Source organism: Melanerpes formicivorus, unplaced genomic scaffold (genome assembly GCF_026170545.1).
Source record: "Melanerpes formicivorus ecotype bairdi unplaced genomic scaffold, bMelFor1.0.p_v2 SCAF_34, whole genome shotgun sequence".
NCBI classification, from domain to species: Eukaryota; Metazoa; Chordata; class Aves; order Piciformes; family Picidae; genus Melanerpes; species Melanerpes formicivorus.
Window position 1 is genome coordinate 3388360 of NW_027142386.1, and position 18806 is coordinate 3407165.

The 18806-nt window shown below is 58.6% G+C and overlaps 2 protein-coding genes across 5 annotated transcripts in view; one reads left to right on the forward strand and one right to left on the reverse strand.

The window, feature by feature from the left end:
* The first annotated feature begins 375 nt into the window (after positions 1-375).
* R3HCC1 (R3H domain and coiled-coil containing 1) lies at positions 376-11219 on the forward strand. Its single transcript, XM_068156489.1, has 8 exons — positions 376-480; positions 1072-1201; positions 2285-2422; positions 3218-4421; positions 4682-4854; positions 5643-5713; positions 7419-7514; positions 10660-11219. Exons 2-8 carry the CDS (start codon positions 1107-1109, stop codon positions 10812-10814), a joined length of 1932 nt encoding a protein of 643 aa, XP_068012590.1. The 5' UTR covers positions 376-480; positions 1072-1106; the 3' UTR covers positions 10815-11219.
* The window catches only part of LOXL2 (lysyl oxidase like 2), an 86448-nt gene continuing 76252 nt past the window's right edge, over positions 8611-18806 (reverse strand). For 2 of the 4 annotated variants that reach the window (XM_068156466.1, XM_068156468.1), the window contains 2 exons: positions 17498-17609; positions 8611-14254 (listed from right to left, as the gene is read on the reverse strand). In XM_068156466.1, coding sequence (XP_068012567.1) covers positions 14175-14254; positions 17498-17609 — 192 coding nt within the window. In that variant the 3' untranslated portion in view covers positions 8611-14174. The remainder of the gene's footprint in view (positions 14255-17497; positions 17610-18806) is intronic. The other 2 variants (XR_010989548.1, XR_010989547.1) reach the window with 2 other exon arrangements.

Consider the following 18806-nt stretch of genomic DNA (forward strand, 5'->3'; position numbering starts at 1 on the left):
CAGCTCCCGTAGCTGGGATCTGTTTCCACCGGCTGCCACCTCCCTGGCCCGAGGTGAGTCCAGCCCCAACCACTTCTTTGTTTTTGCAGGGTTGGGTGTTTTGGGGCCGTGCCGGGGGGTGCCTAACGGGGCTCCCCGCACCGAACCTGCGCATTTTAACCTCCCTTCCCACCCTGCCGGGGGTCCCATATAGCCGCCCCCATCCCTCCGCTAGCCGGGGCCTGAGCTGCCCGGCGGGAGAAGGCGGGGCCCAAAGCGGGGCGGAGCCGCCGAGTGGGAGGAGCCGGGGCTCGGGCCGGGGCGGAGCTGCCCGGTGGGAGGAGCCGGGACCTGGGAGAGGGCGGAGCTGCCCGGTGGGAGGAGCCGAGGCCGGTGCCGGGGCCAGGGCCGGGCGCAGGCGCCGCAGAGGGTGGAGCCGTTGGGCCGGGCCTGGCGGTGAGGGCGGCCTTGGGGGGCACTGGAGCGGGGGTCGCCGAGCCGGTAAGGTGGGGGGGGGGGGCGGGGTTGTACCAGGAGAGGTGGTCTGGGGGTGCACGGAGCCTCGTGGGGGTGCGGCGGAGGGGTGAGGGGAGGAAGGGCTGCTGGGCGTGCGAGGGGTTGGGGGTGTTTGGAGGGGTTCCCGGGGTTCTGGGGAGGAATGGGGGGTAGTGGGGAGCTGGGCTGCATGGATGGGGGGCCGGTGACAGGGTGCTGGGGGTGTGTGGGAACGGGGTGGGGGGAAGGGTAACCGGGTGCAGAAAGCAGCACGTGGTGCTGAGGGAGCAGAAGCAAAAGGAGGAGGCATTGGGGTGCCCAGAGCAGCGCAGGATGCTGCCCTGGGGGTGCTGAGGGCTGCCCGGGGCTGTGCAGGGAAAGAAATGGGGGTCGCAAGGAAAGAGTTGAGGCGCAGCAGGAGGGGCGATCGGGGGTGCCCACGGCCTTATGCCTGCCCGGGGCGCTGAGGGCTGCACGGAGCCGCGCAGGGGCAGGGCTCAGGCCTGCAGCTGGGTCGGAGGCGTGGAGGGGGAGGTGTGCCAGGTGCCCCTGGGGCCATCTCCCCTGCAGCCGCTTCTCCCACGTGTCCCTCCGCAGGCCTCCTGATCGCTGCCGCCCTGGCGCTGCGCTGCATGGACGGCGTGTTCCTCTCGCCCAACGAGGATGAGTTCGTGGGCAGGATCACGGAGGAGCTGGAGCACTTCATGCTGCAAGGGCAGCACCACAGGTGGGTGCTCAGCCTCGGTGGGCACCAGCTAGCTGCAGAGGGGTCTTCGCAGGGGGTGACCCCTTCCCTGCTGCTGTGTGCAGTCCCTGGGTGGTGGCACACTGCAGGGCCGTTGGCACGTTGTCCCCCGTTCTGCATCGGTTCCTTGGGATGAAGACTGCAGCTGGGTTGGTGCAGCAGTGTTTGGAGCACGGCTGCAAGGTCTGGCTGGCTGCAGAGCTCCAGCCTGGCTCAGAGCATCCCTGCAGGCTGAGGATCAAGGTGGGGTTTGCCTCCTTATGCTCCTTCAAGCAGATTAGCTTTGGGTGCTGGTGGCTTTTGCACCACCACCCCGATGGTGCTGGGCACATCTGGCCCAGCTCGCTGTCAGCCTGATGAGTTTCAGAATCAAGCTGTTTCACTTCCCCTCTCTGCTGGGGGTTTCCTGATGGCTGGATCCTCTCCCGTGGCAGCAGACCCCGTCCCCTTGGGTTGCTGCACCATTTTCCATTGGCCAGGCTGGATTTCACTGGACCTAATCCCTGAGCCAGTCACCTCTGACACCCTTGAGATGGCTAAAAAGAGGCTGTCAGAGAGGAGCAGGGCTGAGATTGTTTAATTAAGTTTCCTGCCAGCTTCTACCAGCCATAAATATTTGATTGGTTGCTTTTCCTGTGGCTGGAAACCACTCAGAAACCGAAGTGGAGTTGTCAGATCCTGTCTGAAGGCACTGGACTCAAGGGCTGGTGTTTGCTCATCCCTCCCCATGCTCTGTTAGGTTGCTGCTTTCTGGAGCACACTCAGGCTGGAAAGAAGGGAACCAAGTAGCAGCCTACTGCTGCTGCTTCCCAGTCATTCCCAGCATGGATTGCTGGCAGGAGTGGGTGTCCCAGCCCAAGGAGCTGGGAGCAGGCAGTCCCAGCAGCCCGAGTGAGCACACCCAGCCAGGCGTCTGGGGTGGAGAAGGGATTTCAGCTCTTCTGGGGCTTGGCTGGAGCCCCCACACTGGGGATGATCTGGAGAAGAGAGGTTTCTTGCTGGGTTCTCATCCTGGTTTTTCCCTCCTGCAAGCTGCTGATGCCCTGCACCCCCCTCTCTTTTCAGGGTGCTGCTGTTCCCTCCCCTGTCCAGTCGCCTCAGGTACCTGATCCATCGCACCGTGGAGAACGTGGATCTGTTGAGCAGCTTCTCTGTGGGAGAAGGCTGGAGGAGGAGGACAGTCATCTGTCACTCAGCTGTCAGGTAGGGTGTGGGAGATGTCCCCCTGCTTCTCCTTCTGTGGCCATGGGGGTTTGTGTTCCAGCTCACCAGGATGAAGTCTGTGTGGTGCTCATTCACAAAGGGTGGCTCTCTCTCACTGGTGGCATCCTCCAGTCATTAAGGGAGCAGAGACTCTTTTCTGTCCCTGTTTGCTGATTCCTGGCTGGATTTCATTGAGTCATGAAGTGGTTTTGGTTGGCAAAGACCTTTAAGATCATCCAGTCCAACCAGCTGCCAACTCTACCAAGGCTGGGGGTAAACCATGGCCCTCGGTGCCACATCTCTGCCCCTTAGAGTCACCTCCAGGGATTGGGGATTCAGCCACCTCTCTGGGCAGCCTGGGCCAGGCTCTGAGAACCCTTTCAGGAAAGAAGATTCTTTTAATCTCCAACCTAAACCTGCCCTGGGGCAAGCTGAGGCTGTTTGCTCTTATCACTTGTCACTAGGGAGAAGAGACCAACCCCCACCTGGCTCCAGCCTCCTGTCAGGGAGCTGTAGAGAGCAATGAGGTCTCCCCTCAGCCTCCTTTTCTCCAGGCTAAACTCCCCCAGCTCCCTCAGCTGCTCCTCCCCAGCCCTGTTCTCCAGAACCTTCCTCACTTCCTTGCCCTTCTCTGGCCCTGCTCCAGCTCCTCAATGTCCTTCTTGGGGTGAGGAGCCCAGAACTGCCCCCAGCGCTCAAGCTGTGGCCTCAGCAGTGCTGAGCCCAGGGGGATTTGATGCTTGTCCTCCTGTCCCTTGGCTTCCTCTGCTCACCTCTCACTTCTCTTGCTCGCAGGCTGCCCGGTGAGGCCAAACCCAGCGAGCCCAAGCCCAGCAGCAACCCCCCGAGGCTCCACCGCCCTGCGCAGCCCTGGGGCCGGGGCGGCCGAGGCGGCCGGCAGCGGCACGCTGGGGACGTGCACGGGGACAGCTCCCGGGCCTGTGTGGGCTCTGGCAGGATACAGAGGCCCCCCAGGAGGAAACCAGATAAAGCTTTCTACCTCCCCAAGGCCATGCGCAGGAAGGGCGAACGGGGCGAGCAGGAGAGCCCGGGGGCGGCCGCAGCAGAGCCTGGGGGGAGCCAGGCGCAAGGAGGAGAGGGCTGCCCCGAAGCTTCGGCTGGGGACGGCCAGGAGGAGCTGGGCAAGCCTGGAGGTAGCCCAAGTGGCGTCTCCTTGGGCCTTGGTGAGCAGCAGGAGCCCGCTGAGGAGCATGCTGCAGGCGGGAAGGATGGCAGCCACGCCGGACCTCCTCCGTGTGGTGTGGAGAGCGGCAGCGGTGCCTCTGGGCAGGAAAGTCAGGACAAGGACTGTTCAGGTTCCCTTCCTTCTGCACCCCAACAAAGCCCAGCTGAGGCTGAAGAGCAGGGTTGGAGCTGTGACAAGGTGGTTGGGGCAGAAGGCAGCAAGGTCCCATGCCAGCTGCAAGCTGCAGAGCAGCCCAGGCGGGAGGCCGGCGCAGGGCGGCGCAGCGAAGCCTCCGCCCCGTCGGAAGGTGCCGGCAGCGGCGGCTGCACGGGCCCCGTGGTGCCAGAGGCGAGTGCTGCTGGCTGGCTGCTGCTGGAAAACCAAGATAAGAGCTGTGCTGCTGCTGCCAGGAGCCAGGAGAGAGGTGGCAACGTGTCACTGCCTGAGGAACAGGCCAAGGACTCTCCGAGTGCTGGCACGGAGCGGGAGGGAGGCTCCGAACTGCAAAGCCAAGACCCAGAGCGCCCCAGCGATGTCCAGCTGGAGCCTCAGCAGGACCCCCCAGGAGCCCCAAACGAGCCTCAGGCTGTGCCTGAACCAGACCCACCAGCTGCTGAGGAGCAGAAGGAGGCTTGGGTGGATGCCCCTGGGGAGAGCCACGGTGGGAAGGTGCCTGTGGCAGAAGAGGAGGGCACGGAAGGGCCTGGCTTGTGGGATGAGCTGCACTTGTCTGCAGGAGCTAAGGAGGAGAGCAGAGGTGGCCCTGGGCAGAGCAGCCCCGAGGATGACTGCACAGCAGAGCTCTTGGCAGAGGTTTGGCTGTGGGCAGAGACTTGGGGGCATGGCTGGGGGGCTCAGGAGCTGGCTGTGGGGAAATGCATCAGTTGGTGGGGGGAGAATGCCTGGGCTGGGGGCAGGCTGAACCTGTTGGCAGGAGGGTGGCCCTCAAAGGGGTGTGCAGGAAGCAAGGTGGAGCTCGGGGCTGGGAGGGGGGGAGGTTGCTCTTTGAGGTGGAGCCTGGGCTGGTGGAGGTCTTTGGGTTTAATGGTGAGTGTTTGGTTGAACCTTCTCAGATTGTGAATTACCTGAGTGTGAAGGACATCAGCATTGAGAAGATCAGCTTTGATTATTCCACCTATGGGGAGGCACAGCTCACCGAGGGGGACTTCGGCCACGTCACTGAGATCTATGACTTCTCCCCAGCCATGAAGACAGAGCAGCTCTTAGAAGTGTTCTCTGACTTCCAGTGAGTGCCCCACAGCAGTCTGCAGCCTTCAAGGCACAGCAACCTGCTGCACCTTCCTTCATGCCCTCCTCTCTTACCATAGAGGCAAGCAGGTTGGAAAAGTCCAACCTATGACCTATCCCCTGACCCCTCCTGACAGCTGAGCCATGGCTCCAGCTCTGCTGTCCCCAGCAGGAGAAGGACACAGAGCTGCTGGAGTGAGGCCAGAGGAGGCCACAAAGATGCTCCAAGGGCTGGGGCAGCTCTGCTGTGAGCACAGGCTGAGGGAGCTGGGGGTGTGCAGCCTGCAGAGGAGAAGGCTCCAGGGGCACCTCAGAGCTGCTGCCAGGAGCTGAAGGGATCCTGCAGGAAGGCTGCAGAGAGACTTTTGCTGAGGGGGTCTAGAGCCAGGCCAAGGGGGAATGGTTTGAAGCTGAGGCAGAGCAGGGTTAGAGTGGAGCTGAGGAAGAAGTTCTTCAGTGTGAGGGTGGTGAGAGCCTGGCCCAGGCTGCCCAGGGAGGCTGTGGCTGCCTCCTGCCTGGGGGTGTTGAAGGCCAGGCTGGATGAGGCCTTGAGGAGCTGAGTCTGGCTGAGAGCTGTCCCTGCCCATGGCAGGGGGGTTGGAGTAGATGATGTCCCTTCCAGCCTGAGCCATTCCAGGGTTCCATGAGTCCATCCCTTCCCCTCATGGGCCATGAGCAGAGTGGTTTGGGCAGCCCAGCTGTGGTCAGCAGAGAGCTCTGATGGGTTCTCCTGGGGGGGTTTCCTTTCCTCTTAATGAATGTTCTCCTGCTATCTTTTCATTTCAGTGAGAGTGGCTTCAAAATCCAGTGGGTGGATGACACACATGCCCTGGGAATCTTCTCCAGCCTGTCCACAGGTAGAGTGGTTCCATTCCTGGCCAGGGTTTCTCTGCTCTGGCAGTGCCCCTGCACTGATGCTCTGCTTTGTGATGTGCCTCTTGAGCCTTGCCCATGGGCTGAGCTCTTGTCAGAGGTGGTTGGGGATCAGCACAGCTTTCTCCCTGTGTGCCTCAAGCTGCAGTTGGCCTGGGGGAGTGGGGAGACTCTGATGTGCAAGAGCCAGGAGGATTTTGACTGGCTTGGGTGACAAAGCAGGACACCCTTTGCATGTGGAGTGACTCCTGCTGAGCTGCTGGAAGCTCATCTGGGTTCCTGCTTAGTCTCTTTTACCTCTTGTAACTAGGCAGAATCCCTCTGAGCCTGCAGTAATCTCCTGGGGACCCTGGGAGTGTGGCACACAGGTCCCTGAGCCTCCTGGCAAAGTGATCTCCTTGGGGGTGAGCCTCCCCAAGCTCAGGGCAAAGCCATCCCAGGAAGAAGTTGTTCCCCAGGAGGGTGGTGAGAGCCTGGCACAGGTTGCCCAGGGAGGTGGTGGAAGCCTCAGCCCTGGAGGTGTTTGCAGCCAGGCTGGAGGTGGCTGTGAGCAGCCTGCCCTAGTGTGAGGTGTCCCTGCCCATGGCAGGGGGCTTGGAAGTGGCTGAGCCTTGAGCTCCCTTCCAGCCCTGCCAGTTCTATGGCTCTAAGTTTCCATCCAGCAGTGTGTGTGGTCCCAAAGCTCCTGTTCTGCCCTTGGGATTTAGTCTAACAACAACAGAGTTGGCTGTTAGAAGAGGTTTCTATTTTCTTGGGACTCTTCCTGTGTCAGGCACATGAGATGGAAGCCTGAGGTGACCAGAGTGAGTGTAGCTGATGAGGAGAAGTCTTGAGGTTCAACAAATCACAGTGCAAGGTCCTGCAGCTGTCTTGAGCCAGCTAAGAGACAGGACCAGGCTGGGGGCAGAGTGGGTTGAGAGCAGCCCTGCAGAAAGAGCCTTGGGGGTGCTGGGTGCTGAGCAGCTCCCCAGGAGCCAGCAGTGCCCTCCTGCAGCCCCAAGGCAGCTGTGTGCTGGGCTGCAGCCAGAGCAGGGTGGGCAGCAGGGCAGGAGAGGGGATTCTGCCCCTGGGCTCTGCTCTGCTCACACCTCACCTCCAATCCTGCCTCCAGCTCTGGGGTCCCCAGCAGGAGGAGGACACAGAGCTGTGGAGTGAGGCCAGAGGAGGCCACAAAGATGCTCCAAGGGCTGGAGCAGCTCTGCTGTGAGCACAGGCTGAGGGAGGTGGGGGTGTGCAGGGGGACCTCAGAGCTGCTGCCAGGAGCTGAAGGGATCTTGCAGGAAGGCTGCAGAGAGACTTTTGCTGAGGGGGTCTGGAGCCAGGCCAAGGGGGAATGGGTTGAAGGTGAGGCAGAGCAGGGTTAGAGTGGAGCTGAGGAAGAAGCTCTTCAGTGTGAGGGTGGTGAGAGCCTGGCCCAGGCTGCCCAGGGAGGCTGTGGCTGCCTCCTCTCTGGGGGTGTTCAGGGCCAGGCTGGATGAGGCCTTGAGCAGCTGAGTCTGGCTGAGAGCTGTCCCTGCCTGTGGTGGGGAGGCTGGAGCAGGTGAAGCTCCCTTCCAGCCTGAGCCATTCTGTGCCTGAGATGCCAGCTCCTCAGCTGCTCAGGTTTGCAGTGCTGTTACCCCATGGGCTGAGCTGTGTGGTTTCCCCTCAGGGTTTCCCTCTCTGCTCACCACTCTCTGTTCCCTGCAGCCTCTCAGGCCCTGGGGCGCCGTTACCCTGCTCTCAAGATCCGACCCTTGCTCCATGCCACCAAGCAGTCCAAGATCAAAGCTCTGCAGAGACCAAGTAAGGCAACCTCTTGTCTCAGCTACTGTTCCATTACTCCTTGTGGTGCTCCCTGCTTTACTCCTTCCCTGGAGCTTGAGTGGTCCCCAGGGCAGATGAAGCTGGGCAAGACTTGCCCTAAGGAGCACAGCTGTGGCTTTCTGGGGGCTCTTTGCTGGCATCACAGGGCAGGGAGCTCTTGCAGAGGCTTCAGGACCAGCCTCAAGTTGCAGTTTTGGGGTGTTGTGGGGGTTGTTTTTCCTTTACAGTGGTTTCAGCTCAATCTCTACCATGGCTGTGCTAAATCTCCAGCAGAAAGCAGCACTGCTGCTGCTTGGCACAGGTCAAGGGGATGCCCAAGGCCTGCAGACCAAGCCCAAGTTGTCTTCTGGGCACAGGAGGGAGCCCTCCCCCAAGCTCTCTCTCATTCCTCTCCTGCTGTGCAAGGACTGAGCCACAAAAAGCATCATCAAACCTCTTGCCTTTTGTTTCCTCCCCACCTGAACCCTTTGGTGAGCTTCAGCCATGGTCTTGCTTGAGCTGTTTGCCTCTTGGGGGAAGTGCTGAGGGTGTTGAGCAGGGAGCACAGGAGCCTAGGGGCTGGAGCAGGGCCAGAGAAGGACAAGGGAGCTGGAGAAGAGTCTGGAGGACAGGGCTGGGGAGGAGCAGCTGAGGGAGCTGGGGGTGTTCAGCCTGTTGGGAAGGAGGCTGAGGGAGACCTCATTGCTCTCTGCAGCTCCCTGAAGGGAGGCTGGAGCCAGGTGGGGGTTGGGCTCTGCTCCCTAGTGACAAGTGCTAGGAGAAGAGGAACCAGCCTCAGCTTGCCCCAGGGGAGGTTTAGGTTGGAGATGAGAAGAAACTTCTTCCCTGCCAGGGTTCTCAGAGCCTGGCACAAGGAGGTGGTTAAATCCCCAATCCCTGGGGGGGTTTCAGAGCCACAGAGCTGTGGTGCTGAGGGCCATGCCTCACCCCCAGCCTTGGCAGACTCAGCCAGTGGTTGGCCTGGATGGTCTTGAAGGTCTTTTCCAGCTCAACCTTCTGCCTGCCCAGGGAGTTGTTTTTTTCTGCCCAGTTCAGCAGGAGTTCCATGCAGGACTAGGTGAAGGGAAAGAAATGGTTCAGGTCAGCCATCAGGATTGGTTTCTTGCCTTTATTGCCTTGTTCAGATCATTATGGTAAATCAGTTATAGTGCTACAGAGATGCCATGGGGCAGCAGAGGCTTGGCAATGTACAGACCACTCTGGTGGCTCTGCAGGACCCCAGTCCCAGCAGGGAAGGCTTTCAAGGGACACTGTCACAGCTCCAGCTCCCTGAGGTTGCATTTCAAAGGCTGCTTGGCTCGAGGGAAAACAGCAAAGGAATTGCCTTGGGCTTTTGGCACTTGGTCTCCTCCCATGGTGTCAGTCACAGCCTCTGAGTCTTGGTGCTGGAGCTTCAGCCCCAGGTCCTGAACTCCTCCTGGGGCATGGTGTTGAGGAGCTCTGGTTGGGAGTTACTTTGAGGAGCAAACCCTTGCTGTTTCTGAGCTTGATTTGGGGTTTCAAAGCTCAATTAGCTGAGAGTCTCTCTCTCTCTCTTTGCCCTTTCCCCCCCCTCCTTCTTTTGGAAGTGGCAGTTTTGCTTCCCAAGCTGTGGCTGCTTTGAACCTGAACCCTTCTTGATTCATTTGTTGGCCTTCACTGAAGCTTTTAGTCAGGACAAAACCAACCTCCTGGACAAGCAAAGCAAAGCCTTCACCCCCCCACCCCCCATGGCTATCTGGCTGGAATAAATGTGCCAAGGTTTGCTGCTGGAATGGTCAGGAAAAGGCCAAATCCAGACCTGCTGTGCACCTGGGGGAAGGGTTTTTTGGTGCGTTCATTGCTGCTGAAGGTGAACCTGGAGGTGGCTGCCAGAAAAATGCCTGCCAGGAGCTGAAGGGATCCTGCAGGAAGGCTGCAGAGAGACTTTTGCTGAGGGGGTCTAGAGCCAGGCCAAGGGGGAATGGTTTGAAGCTGAGGCAGAGCAGGATTAGAGTGGAGCTGAGGAAGAAGCTCTTCAGTGTGAGGGTGGTGAGAGCCTGGCCCAGGCTGCCCAGGGAGGCTGTGGCTGCCTCCTGCCTGGAGGTGTTGAAGGCCAGGCTGTGGAAGTGGCTTGGAGCAGCTGAGTGTAGCTGAGAGGTGTCCCTGCCTGTGGCTGGGGAGTTGGAGTAGTTGATCTCTGAGGTCCTCTCCAACCTGAGCCACTCTCTGATTTTAGATTGGTTTTTAATGCAGATTTTTTTCTTTCCTTGCTGCTTCCTAAGGCTAAGGCCTGGGGGGGTTGGTCACTCCCAGTGGAGCTCAGGCTTTGCTGTGCCTGCAGGAAGGGCTTGGACTGTGCCACCTCCCTTTGGCTCTCTGAGCTCTGACCTGCTGAATTCTGCCAGGAGTGGGGAGGAGGAAGCTGCTCCTGAAAGGAGCTGGGGAACAGTTCTCTGTGCCTTTGCAGGAGAGGCCTGGAGCTCTGTGCACAGCCAGACAGCTGTCACACAGTCAGAATCACAGAACTGGCAGGGCTGGAAGGGACCTCAAGGCTCAGCCAGTTCCAAGCCCCCTGCCATGGGCAGGGACACCTCACACCACAGCAGGTTGCTCACAGTCACATCCAGCCTGGCTGCTGGGATGAGGCTTCCACCACCTCCCTGCTGCCCCAAGGGAGTTCCAGCCTGCCCCTGGCCTCTGCAGGTCTCCTTCCATCCCTCCCTGCTGCCCTGTGGGGAATTGGTTTGTTATGGGAGCACAGGGCTGAAATAGAGTCATGGAATGGGTTGGGTTGGAAAGGAGCTTAAAGAGCATAGAGTTCCAACCCCCTGCCATGGGCAGGGACACCTCACACCACAGCAGGTTGCTCACAGCCATATCCAGCCTGGCCTTCAGCACCTCCAGGGCTGAGGCTTCCCTGGGCAACCTGTGCCAGGCTCTCAGCAGCCCAGTCCCACACTGGAGGCTCCTCTCTGCCAGAAGAGGTGACTGAGTGGCTAGGGGGTAGAAGGATTTGCTTCCACTCCTGGGTTAACTCTGCAAAGGAGCCAAGAAAACAGCAACCAACCCTTCTATGGCTTTTAGCCACCAGGCTCTTCCTGAACCAGCCCTCACTGACCCATTTTAACTCTTGTTTGTCTTTGGTGGTTTGTTTTTCACCTAGAACTCCTTCACCTCGCAAAGGACAGACCCCAGACCGACACCGTGGTGGCCAGGAGGCTGGTGAGCAGGGCTCTGGGCCTGAAGAACAAGGACCAGGCTGAGGGGGGCTCAGGCCCAGAGGTGCTGCTGCCTGAAAGCTTGGAGCAGGAGGAATAAACCAGCCCAGCTGCAAGGGGGGCTGGAGGAGCAGGGGCTGTGCCATGAAACTGCATGCAGGACACTTGGAGCTGCCAGGAGGATGCCCTCCTGGGGGATTAGAGCCATCTTCAGGGGGAGAAGTGGGGAAGGGACAAAGTTTTGCTGTTCAGTTTGAATCTTGAGCTCAGCAGCTGAGCTGTCAGCTCTTCATTAGCAGGAGCCTCTTGCCCCTGCTCTGTAACCTCCCAAAGAAGTGACTTTGGAGTGAGAGAATTGGATCCTGGGGGCCAAACTTCAGCTGAGCAGCTGCAGGAGGCAAGCAAAATGAAGCTGTTTCATGGTTACTTGGTTGTAATGTTGCTCTTAACCTCCCCCCCCAGAAGGGAGGAGCAGTGAATAAAGCAAGTTTCAGGGTTTCTTTTCTTTCCTCCCCCCTCACCCCTCTTCATTCCCTGGTGTTTAAGGAGCCTGAATGGCTGTGGGTGAGGATATTGTCAGGCAGTGCTGAGGCAAAAGCAAACCAGAGCTCCCCTTGTGAGTTTAGCCAGAGCCTGGGGGGAGGAGATTCAGAGAATAGAGTCACAGAATGGTTTGGGTTGGAAGGGAGCTCAAGGAGCATCCAGCTCCAACCCCCTGCCATGGGCAGGTTCATAGCTGGATTGATTGATTGATTCATGAATCCATTTGGGTTGGAAGGGAGCTCAAAGAGCATCCAGTTCCAACCCCCTGCCATGGGCAGGTTCATAGCTGGATTGGTTGATTGATTCATGAATCCATTTGGGTTGGAAGGGACCTTAAAGCTCATCCAATTCCAACCCCCTGCCATGGGCAGGTTCATAGCTGGATTGATTCATGAATCCATTTGGGTTGGAAGGGAGCTCAAGGAGCATCCAGTTCCAACCCCCTGCTATGGGCAGGTTCATAGCTGGCTTGAGAGAGAGGTTCATAGCTGGGTTGATTGATTTATAGATCCATTTGGGTTGGAAGGGACCTTAAAGCTCATCCACTTCCAACCCCCTGGCATGGGCAGGGACACCTCCCACCAGCCCAGCTTGCTCAAGGCCTCATCCAGCCTGGCCTTCAACACTTTCAGCACCCCCAACCTCCCTGGGCAACCTGTTCCAGTGTCTCCCTCCCCCTATTCCTCCAGCAAATGGTAGAATCATCCAGTGGTTGGGGTTGGAAGGGACCTTTCAAGCTCCTTCAGTCCAGCTGAGCTCACTGCAGCAAGCAGAGGCTTCTCCAGCTGGAGCAGGTTGCCCCATCCTAAGCATCTAAAGTGTTGCCTCAGCGAAGCAGCCACAGCAGGAGAACACCCAGAGGAGGTAAGGTGAGGCCCCCATTTCTAAGCAGCCCTCAAGTTCCACCTTCAAACCATGAACAGTTGGCCCCCTGAAGTCCTCACAGAGAGCTGAGGTTCCTGAACTAGCAGGAGGAACATGAGCTTGCTGGCTCCTGCCTGGGACACCTCACCCAGCACAGCTCAGCTCCATCACCTTGAGCTTGCTGGCTTCTGCCTGGGACACCTCACCCAGCACAGCTCAGCTCCATCACCTTGAGCTTGCTGGCTCCTGCCTGGGACACCTCACCCACCTCACCTCAGCTCCATCACCTTGAGCTTGCTGGCTCCTGCCTGGGACACCTCACCCAGCACAGCTCAGCTCCTCCTTTGGCTGCATCACCTTGAGCTTGCTGGCTCCTGCCTGGGACACCTCACCCACCACAGCTCAGCTCCATCACCTTGAGCTTGCTGGCTCCTGCCTGGGACACCTCACCCACCTCAGCTCAGCTCCATCACCTTGAGCTTGCTGGCTCCTGCCTGGGACCCCTCACCCACCTCACCTCAGCTCCTCCTTTGGCTCCATCACCTTGGAGCTGTCCAACTTGCTTACAGTAGGCTTAAAACCTTTCCTAGATGCCACCACCTGGGCCCTGGGATAAAAGACAGAATTAGTTTGGACAGGCATTAGGAGAGAGAGGGGAAATGAAGACTTCTGCATTCTTCTAAGCCTCACAACAGCCCTGTGAGGTAGGTTCTGGAAGGGCACAAGTTAGGTGGAAGCAGTTTCAATCCCTCCCTCTCCCCTCCAGGGCTTGAGCTGGTGTCAGCTGTGAGCATTTTGGTGCCTTCAGCTGCTTGTAGGAGTCTTTCTTTTTGTGCACAAGAGGACAAGACTTGAGTAGCAGGAATGGTGAACTGCCAGGGATAGAAGGAGACTAAAGCCTGGGGTTTTGGGGAGGTGTTTGTGGCTAAACCATTTGTTTTATTCAAGTAGCTGTGTCTGGAGGGGGGAGGGCAGGGGGAAAGGGAGGGAAACAATAACAGACCCTTGTGTGTCCTCAAACAAACAGAGGCAACACACTTAGCACCACTGGGAGCTTCACACAGCTGGGGCTGGACCAGCACAGCTCCAGCTCCCTGCTGCTGAAACCATGAAGTTAACCTCTGGAAGGTACAGCAATGCTCCAAGGCCTGGCCTCAACCCCATCTTTGAGGCCCCCAGGAGAGTGACTGAGCTTCAGAAAGCTACCTTTGGGTGTACCCAGGTGAGGAGCTCGCTGTGCAGTGGGGGGTTCAGAGTCCAGCAGGAGGTCTGCAAAGTCTTCAAGGTGCTGCCCTGATGGTCCTGTAGCAAAGGGTTCTGCAGGAGCTGCTGTGCTGGAGGGAGCTGGCTGGGGAGTGCAAGGGGTTGTTTCACTCTGCCACTAAATCACTCTTCAGCCTCTTCTGCTCAGGACAAGCTGCTCCAGTTGGGTGGTGGTGGTGGTGCTGGGTGGTGGTGGTGCTTTCCACCCCATCCCCAGCCCCCACTGTGTTTCTTTGCTCACATGGAGGCAGGAGGTGCCAGCTGTGTTCAAGAGGAGGCTTTTGCATCAGTGGTGCAGCCCCAAGCTTGGAGTCATAAAGAGCTTCAAGATCGATGCCCTGAAGAAGGTGAAGGGTAGAGACACGTGGAGGGAGGGGGCTGCTGCCCAACCCAAGGCCAAGTGTGCTGGCTGCAGCCTGGAGCTGTGGCTGTGAGGAGAGATGGTGCTGCAAAAGTGCTGGGAGGAGGGTGGAATGGTGAAGGTTGCAGCTGTGAAGCCGTGGAGCCAAGTGCAGAGCTTCAAAGCCTGCTCCTAACTACCTCAGCAGCAAGAGCTGGAGTGCCTGGAGGCGCCTGGAGGCACGGGGGGGGGGGTGGTCTGAGCACCTAAAAAGGGGGAAGGAAAGCATCTTGGAGACAATAATTTACCTGTGCTAATTAAGAGTTTTGATTGTTTAGCTTGATTGTAATTCTTTTCTTCTTCTTCTTCTTCTTTGTGCAGTGGTTTAGGGAGATCCCAGGAGCAGGAGGCTTGGCTCCTTCAGAGAGTGGGCTGGGAGCTGCTGCTCCTCTACCGGGTGGCCACTCTGTTATTTGTGAGTCCACTGAAGTGATCAAACTTCTGCTCTGTCTCCTCGCTGAAAGAGCCACCTGGGGAGTTGGCAGAGAGCACAGGCTTGAGCAGGAGGCAGCCACAGAGGGGCAGAGAATGTGCTGGGCTTGTCTCAGCTGCAACGTAGGTAGGGCTGGGCCGGGAGGGACCTTAAAGCTCAGCCGGTTCCAACCTCCTGGCCGGGGGCAGGGACACCTCCCTCCAGCTCAGGGCCTCCTCCAGCCTGGCCTTGAGCACCTCCAGGGAGGGGACAGCCACAGCCTCCTTGGGCAAGCTGTGCCAGTGGCTCCCCACCCCCTAAAGAAGTTCTTCCTCATCTCCAGTCTCAATCTCCCCTCTCCCAGCTCCTTGCCCCTCGTCCTGGCACTGCCACTTCTGGGGATGAATTTCCCCTTGGGTGAGCCAAAGGCAGGGAACATTTCTGCCCTGGCAGGAGGAGTGCCTTGGAAACTGCAGCTGCCCCCTTCCCACAGCCTCCCTGGGCAGCCTGTTCCAGGCTCTCCCTCCCCCTCACTGAAGAATTTCTTCTTAATCTCCAGTCTCAATCTCCCCTTTTCAAACTTCCATCCCTGCCCTCTCACCCTCTCCCTGCAAGTCCCTCTGCAGAGTCCCCCTCCAGAGTCCCCCTCCAGAGTCCCCCTCCAGAGTCCCCCTCCAGAGTCCCCCTCCAGAGTCCCCCTCCAGTTCTCCCTGTAGCCCCCTTCAGGCACTGAAAGGCCACCAGAAGGTCTCCCTGGAGCCTCCTGCAGGCTGAGCAGCCCCAGCCCTCCCAGCCTGTCCCTGCAGGGGTGGCTCTCCAGCCCTCCACACGAAGAGCTCAGAGCGAGGACTCCAAGAGCAAAGAGCTTCCTGGGCTAATTAATTTCAGCACTAATTAAACCTTCCCCCAGCTCAAGAGCCAGCCCAGCAGGCCCCAGGAGCGCTGGGTTTGGAGGAGCCAGCCTACAAACTGGCTTCCACTTTCCCTGCTGGCCTTGGGTGCTCAACAAAAGGCAGTGCAGCCCAGCAGGAGCTGGGAGGTTGATGCTCATTCCTCTGCCCTGGCTTTGTGCTGGGTGGGAGATGACAAAAGCCAAACCAATTTCACTGCCACTCAGAAACCCTTTTCAGGCTCAGCTCTGGAGAGCCCAGTCCACATTTCTGAAGTGCCTGGGTTTGGCTTCCCTGAACTAGGTCACAATCTGAAGCCTGACACAGGAGAGGAGAATTTTCTTCAGCTCACCACATACAGGAGGAGGGGAAAAAAAAACCACCCAGGGAATTGGTTTCAGGAAAAACAGTCCCTGGAAAGCCTCAGCCAGCCCTGGAAATGAGCCTTCCCCACAGGTTTGAGTTGGAGGGGGGCAGGCAGCTGGCTCCTAACTTCTTTGTGTTCAAACCAGGAGGTTAACTTAGAGCAAAAAATCCTCCAAAGGCTCCAAGTGACTTCTGCTTTCAAAGTGTGGAAGCACAGAAGGGCTCAGGCTGGAAGGGACCCCAGAGATCATCTGCTTCAATTTCCTGCCATGGGAAGGGACACCTCAGCTGCTCAAGGCCTCATCCAGCCTGGCCTTCAACACCCCCAGGCAGGAGGCAGCCACAGCCTCCCTGGGCAGCCTGGGCCAGGCTCTCACCACCCTCACATTGAAGAGCTTCTTCCTCTGCTCCACTCTAACCCTGCTCTGCCTCACCTTCAAACCATTCCCCCTTGGCTTGGCTCTAGACCCCCTCAGCAAAAGTCTCTCTGCAGCCTTCCTGCAGGATCCCTTCAGCTCCTGGCAGGCAGCTCTGAGGTCCCCCTGGAGCCTTCTCCTCTGCAGGCTGCACAGCCCCAGCTCCCTCAGCCTGTGCTCACAGCAGAGCTGCTCCAGCCCTTGGAGCATCTTTGTGGCCTCCTCTGGCCTCACTCCACAGCTCTGTGTCCTTCTCCTGCTGGGGACCCCAGAGCTGGAGGCAGGATTGGAGGTGAGGTGTGAGCAGAGCAGAGCTCAGGGGCAGAATCCCCTCTGCTGCCCTGCTGCCCACCCTGCTCTGGCTGCAGCCCAGCACACAGCTGCCTTGGGGCTGCAGGAGGCACTGCTGGCTCCTGGGGAGCTGCTCAGCACCCAGCACCCCCAAGGCACGCTCTTCAGGGCTGCTCCCAACCCTCTCTGCCCCCAGCCTGGTTCTGTCTCTTAGTTGGCCCAAGGCAGCTGCAGGACCTTGCACTGTGATTTGTTGAACCTCAAGACTTCTCCTCAACAGCTACACTCACTCTGGTCACCTCAGGCTTCCATCTCATGTTCCTGACACAGGAAGAGTCCCAAGAAAATAGAAACCTCTTCTAACAGCCAACTCTGTTGTTGTTAGACTAAATCCCAAGGGCAGAACAGGAGCTTTGGGACCACACACACTGCTGGATGGAAACTTAGAGCCATAGAACTGGCAGGGCTGGAAGGGAGCTCAAGGCTCAGCCAGTTCCAAGCCCCCTGCCATGGGCAGGGACACCTCACACCACAGCAGGTTGCTCACAGCCACATCCAGCCTGGCCTTCAACACCTCCAGGGCTGAGGCTTCCAACACCTCCCTGAGCAACCTGTGCCAGGCTCTCACCACCCTCCTGGGGAACAACTTCTTCCTGGGATGGCTTTGCCCTGAGCTTGGGGATGCTCATCCCCAAGGAGATCACTTTGCCAGGAGGCTCAGGGACCTGTGTGCCACACTCCCAGGGTCCCCAGGAGATTACTCTGTCCAATTCTGGAGCCTCTAGTACAGGAAGGATCTGGAGGTGCTGGAAGGTGTCCAGAGCAGGGCCACGAGGAGGAGCAGAGGGCTGGAGCTGCTCTGCTGTGAGGACAGCCTGAGAGAGTTGGGGTTGTGCAGTCTGGAGAGGAGAAGGCTCTGAGGAGACCTAATTGTGGCCTTCCAGGATCTGCAGGGGGCTCCAAGCAAGCTGGGGAGGGACTTTTGAGGGTGTCAGGGAGTGATAGGCCTGGGGGGGATGGAGCAAAACTAGAGGTGGGGAGATTGAGATTGGATGTGAGGAAGAAGTTGTTCCCCATGAGGGTGGTGAGAGCCTGGCACAGGTTGCCCAGGGAGGTGGTGGAAGCCTCCTGCCTGGAGGTGTTTGCAGCCAGGCTGGATGTGGCTGTGAGCAGCCTGCTGTGGTGTGAGGTGTCCCTGCCCATGGCAGGGGGCTTGGAACTGGCTGAGCCTTGAGGTCCCTTCCAAGCCCTGACAGTTGTGTGATTCCTGCAGGCTCAGGGGGGTTCTGTGTCGTTCCTAGAGCTGCATCCTCTCCCCCCCTGCAGCAGGCTCCTCACCTATGTGGCAGTTGTACATCCAGATCCGCTGGCCGTCGTAGCGGCTCCTGCACTTCATCACGTTGTTGGAGTAGTCTGACTCAGCAACTTCATAGTTGGGGTTGATGACAACCTGGGGAGAGAAGGAGAACCACAGCATCACTCACAGGGAGAGGCTGGGACTGACACTTCCTAAGCAAGGCTGAGAATCAGCTTTTCAGCACCATCATGGCCATGGAGCAACACCAGAAGTGGGGAGATTCAGGCTGGATGTGAGGAAGAAGTTGTTCCCCATGAGGGTGGTGAGAGCCTGGCACAGGCTGCCCAGGGAGGTGGTGGAAGCCTCAGCCCTGGAGGTTTTGAAGGCTGCCCTGGGCTGATCCCCAGCAGTGTGGGCAGCAGGGGCAGGGAGGGGATTCTGTCCCTCTGCTGTGCTCTGCTGAGACCCCCACCCCCTGCAGTGCTGGGGCAGCTCTGGTGCCCCCAACAAGCCTCCATCCCAAGGATCTGGATTGTCAGAGGGCTGGAGCACCTATTCTATGGGGACAGGTTGGGAGAGTTGGGGTTGTTCAGCCTGGAGAAGAGAAAGCTCCGGGGAGCCCTCAGAGCAGCCCTGAAGGGGGCTCCAGGAGAGCTGGGGAGGGACTTTGATCAAAGGCCTGGAGTGAGAGGCCCAGGGCTGATAGCTTCAAGCTGCAAGAAGCTGGATTGAGATGAGGAAATTCTTCTCCAGGAGGGTGGTGAGGATCTGGGACAGGTTGCTCAGAGAAGCTGTGGAGGCTCCAAGCCTGGCAGTGTTGAAAGCCAGGCTGGATGAGGCTTTGAGCAAGCTGGGCTGGTGTCCCTGCCCACGACAGCAGGGTTGGAACTGGATGATCTCTAAGGTCCCTTCCAACCCAAACCATTCCATGATTAGAATCAGCAAATCACAGAACTGTTAGGGTTAGAAGGGATCTCAATCATCATCCAGTTCCATGGGCAGGGACACCTCACACCAGATCAGGTTGCTCACAGCCACATGCAGCAAAATCCTCCAGGCAGGAGGCTTCCACCACCTCCCTGGGCAACCTGTGCCAGGCTCTCACCACCCTCATGGGGAACAACTTCTTCCTCACACCCAATCTGAATCTCCCCACTTCTACTTTTGCTCCATCCCCCCCAGTCCTATCCCTCCCTGACACCTTCAAAAGTCCCTCCCCAGCTTTCTTGGAGCCCCCTGCAGATTCTGGAAGGCCACAGTTAGGTCTCCTCAGAGCCTTCTCTTCTCCAGACTCAACCCCAACTCCCTCAGCCTGTCCTCACAGGAGAGGTGCTCCAGATTCTCTGATCC

What these genes read in the sequence shown, in the direction of transcription:
- R3HCC1 (XM_068156489.1), top strand. Translation starts at nt 1,107, where the DNA reads ATGGACGGCGTGTTCCTCTCGCCCAACGAGGATGAGTTCGTGGGCAGG. An exon ending in CAGCAGAGCTCTTGGCAGAG is followed by an intron (nt 4,422 to 4,681) that starts GTTTGGCTGTGG and finishes GAACCTTCTCAG; the next exon opens with ATTGTGAATTACCTGAGTGT. An exon ending in CAAAGCTCTGCAGAGACCAA is followed by an intron (nt 7,515 to 10,659) that starts GTAAGGCAACCT and finishes TTTTTCACCTAG; the next exon opens with AACTCCTTCACCTCGCAAAG.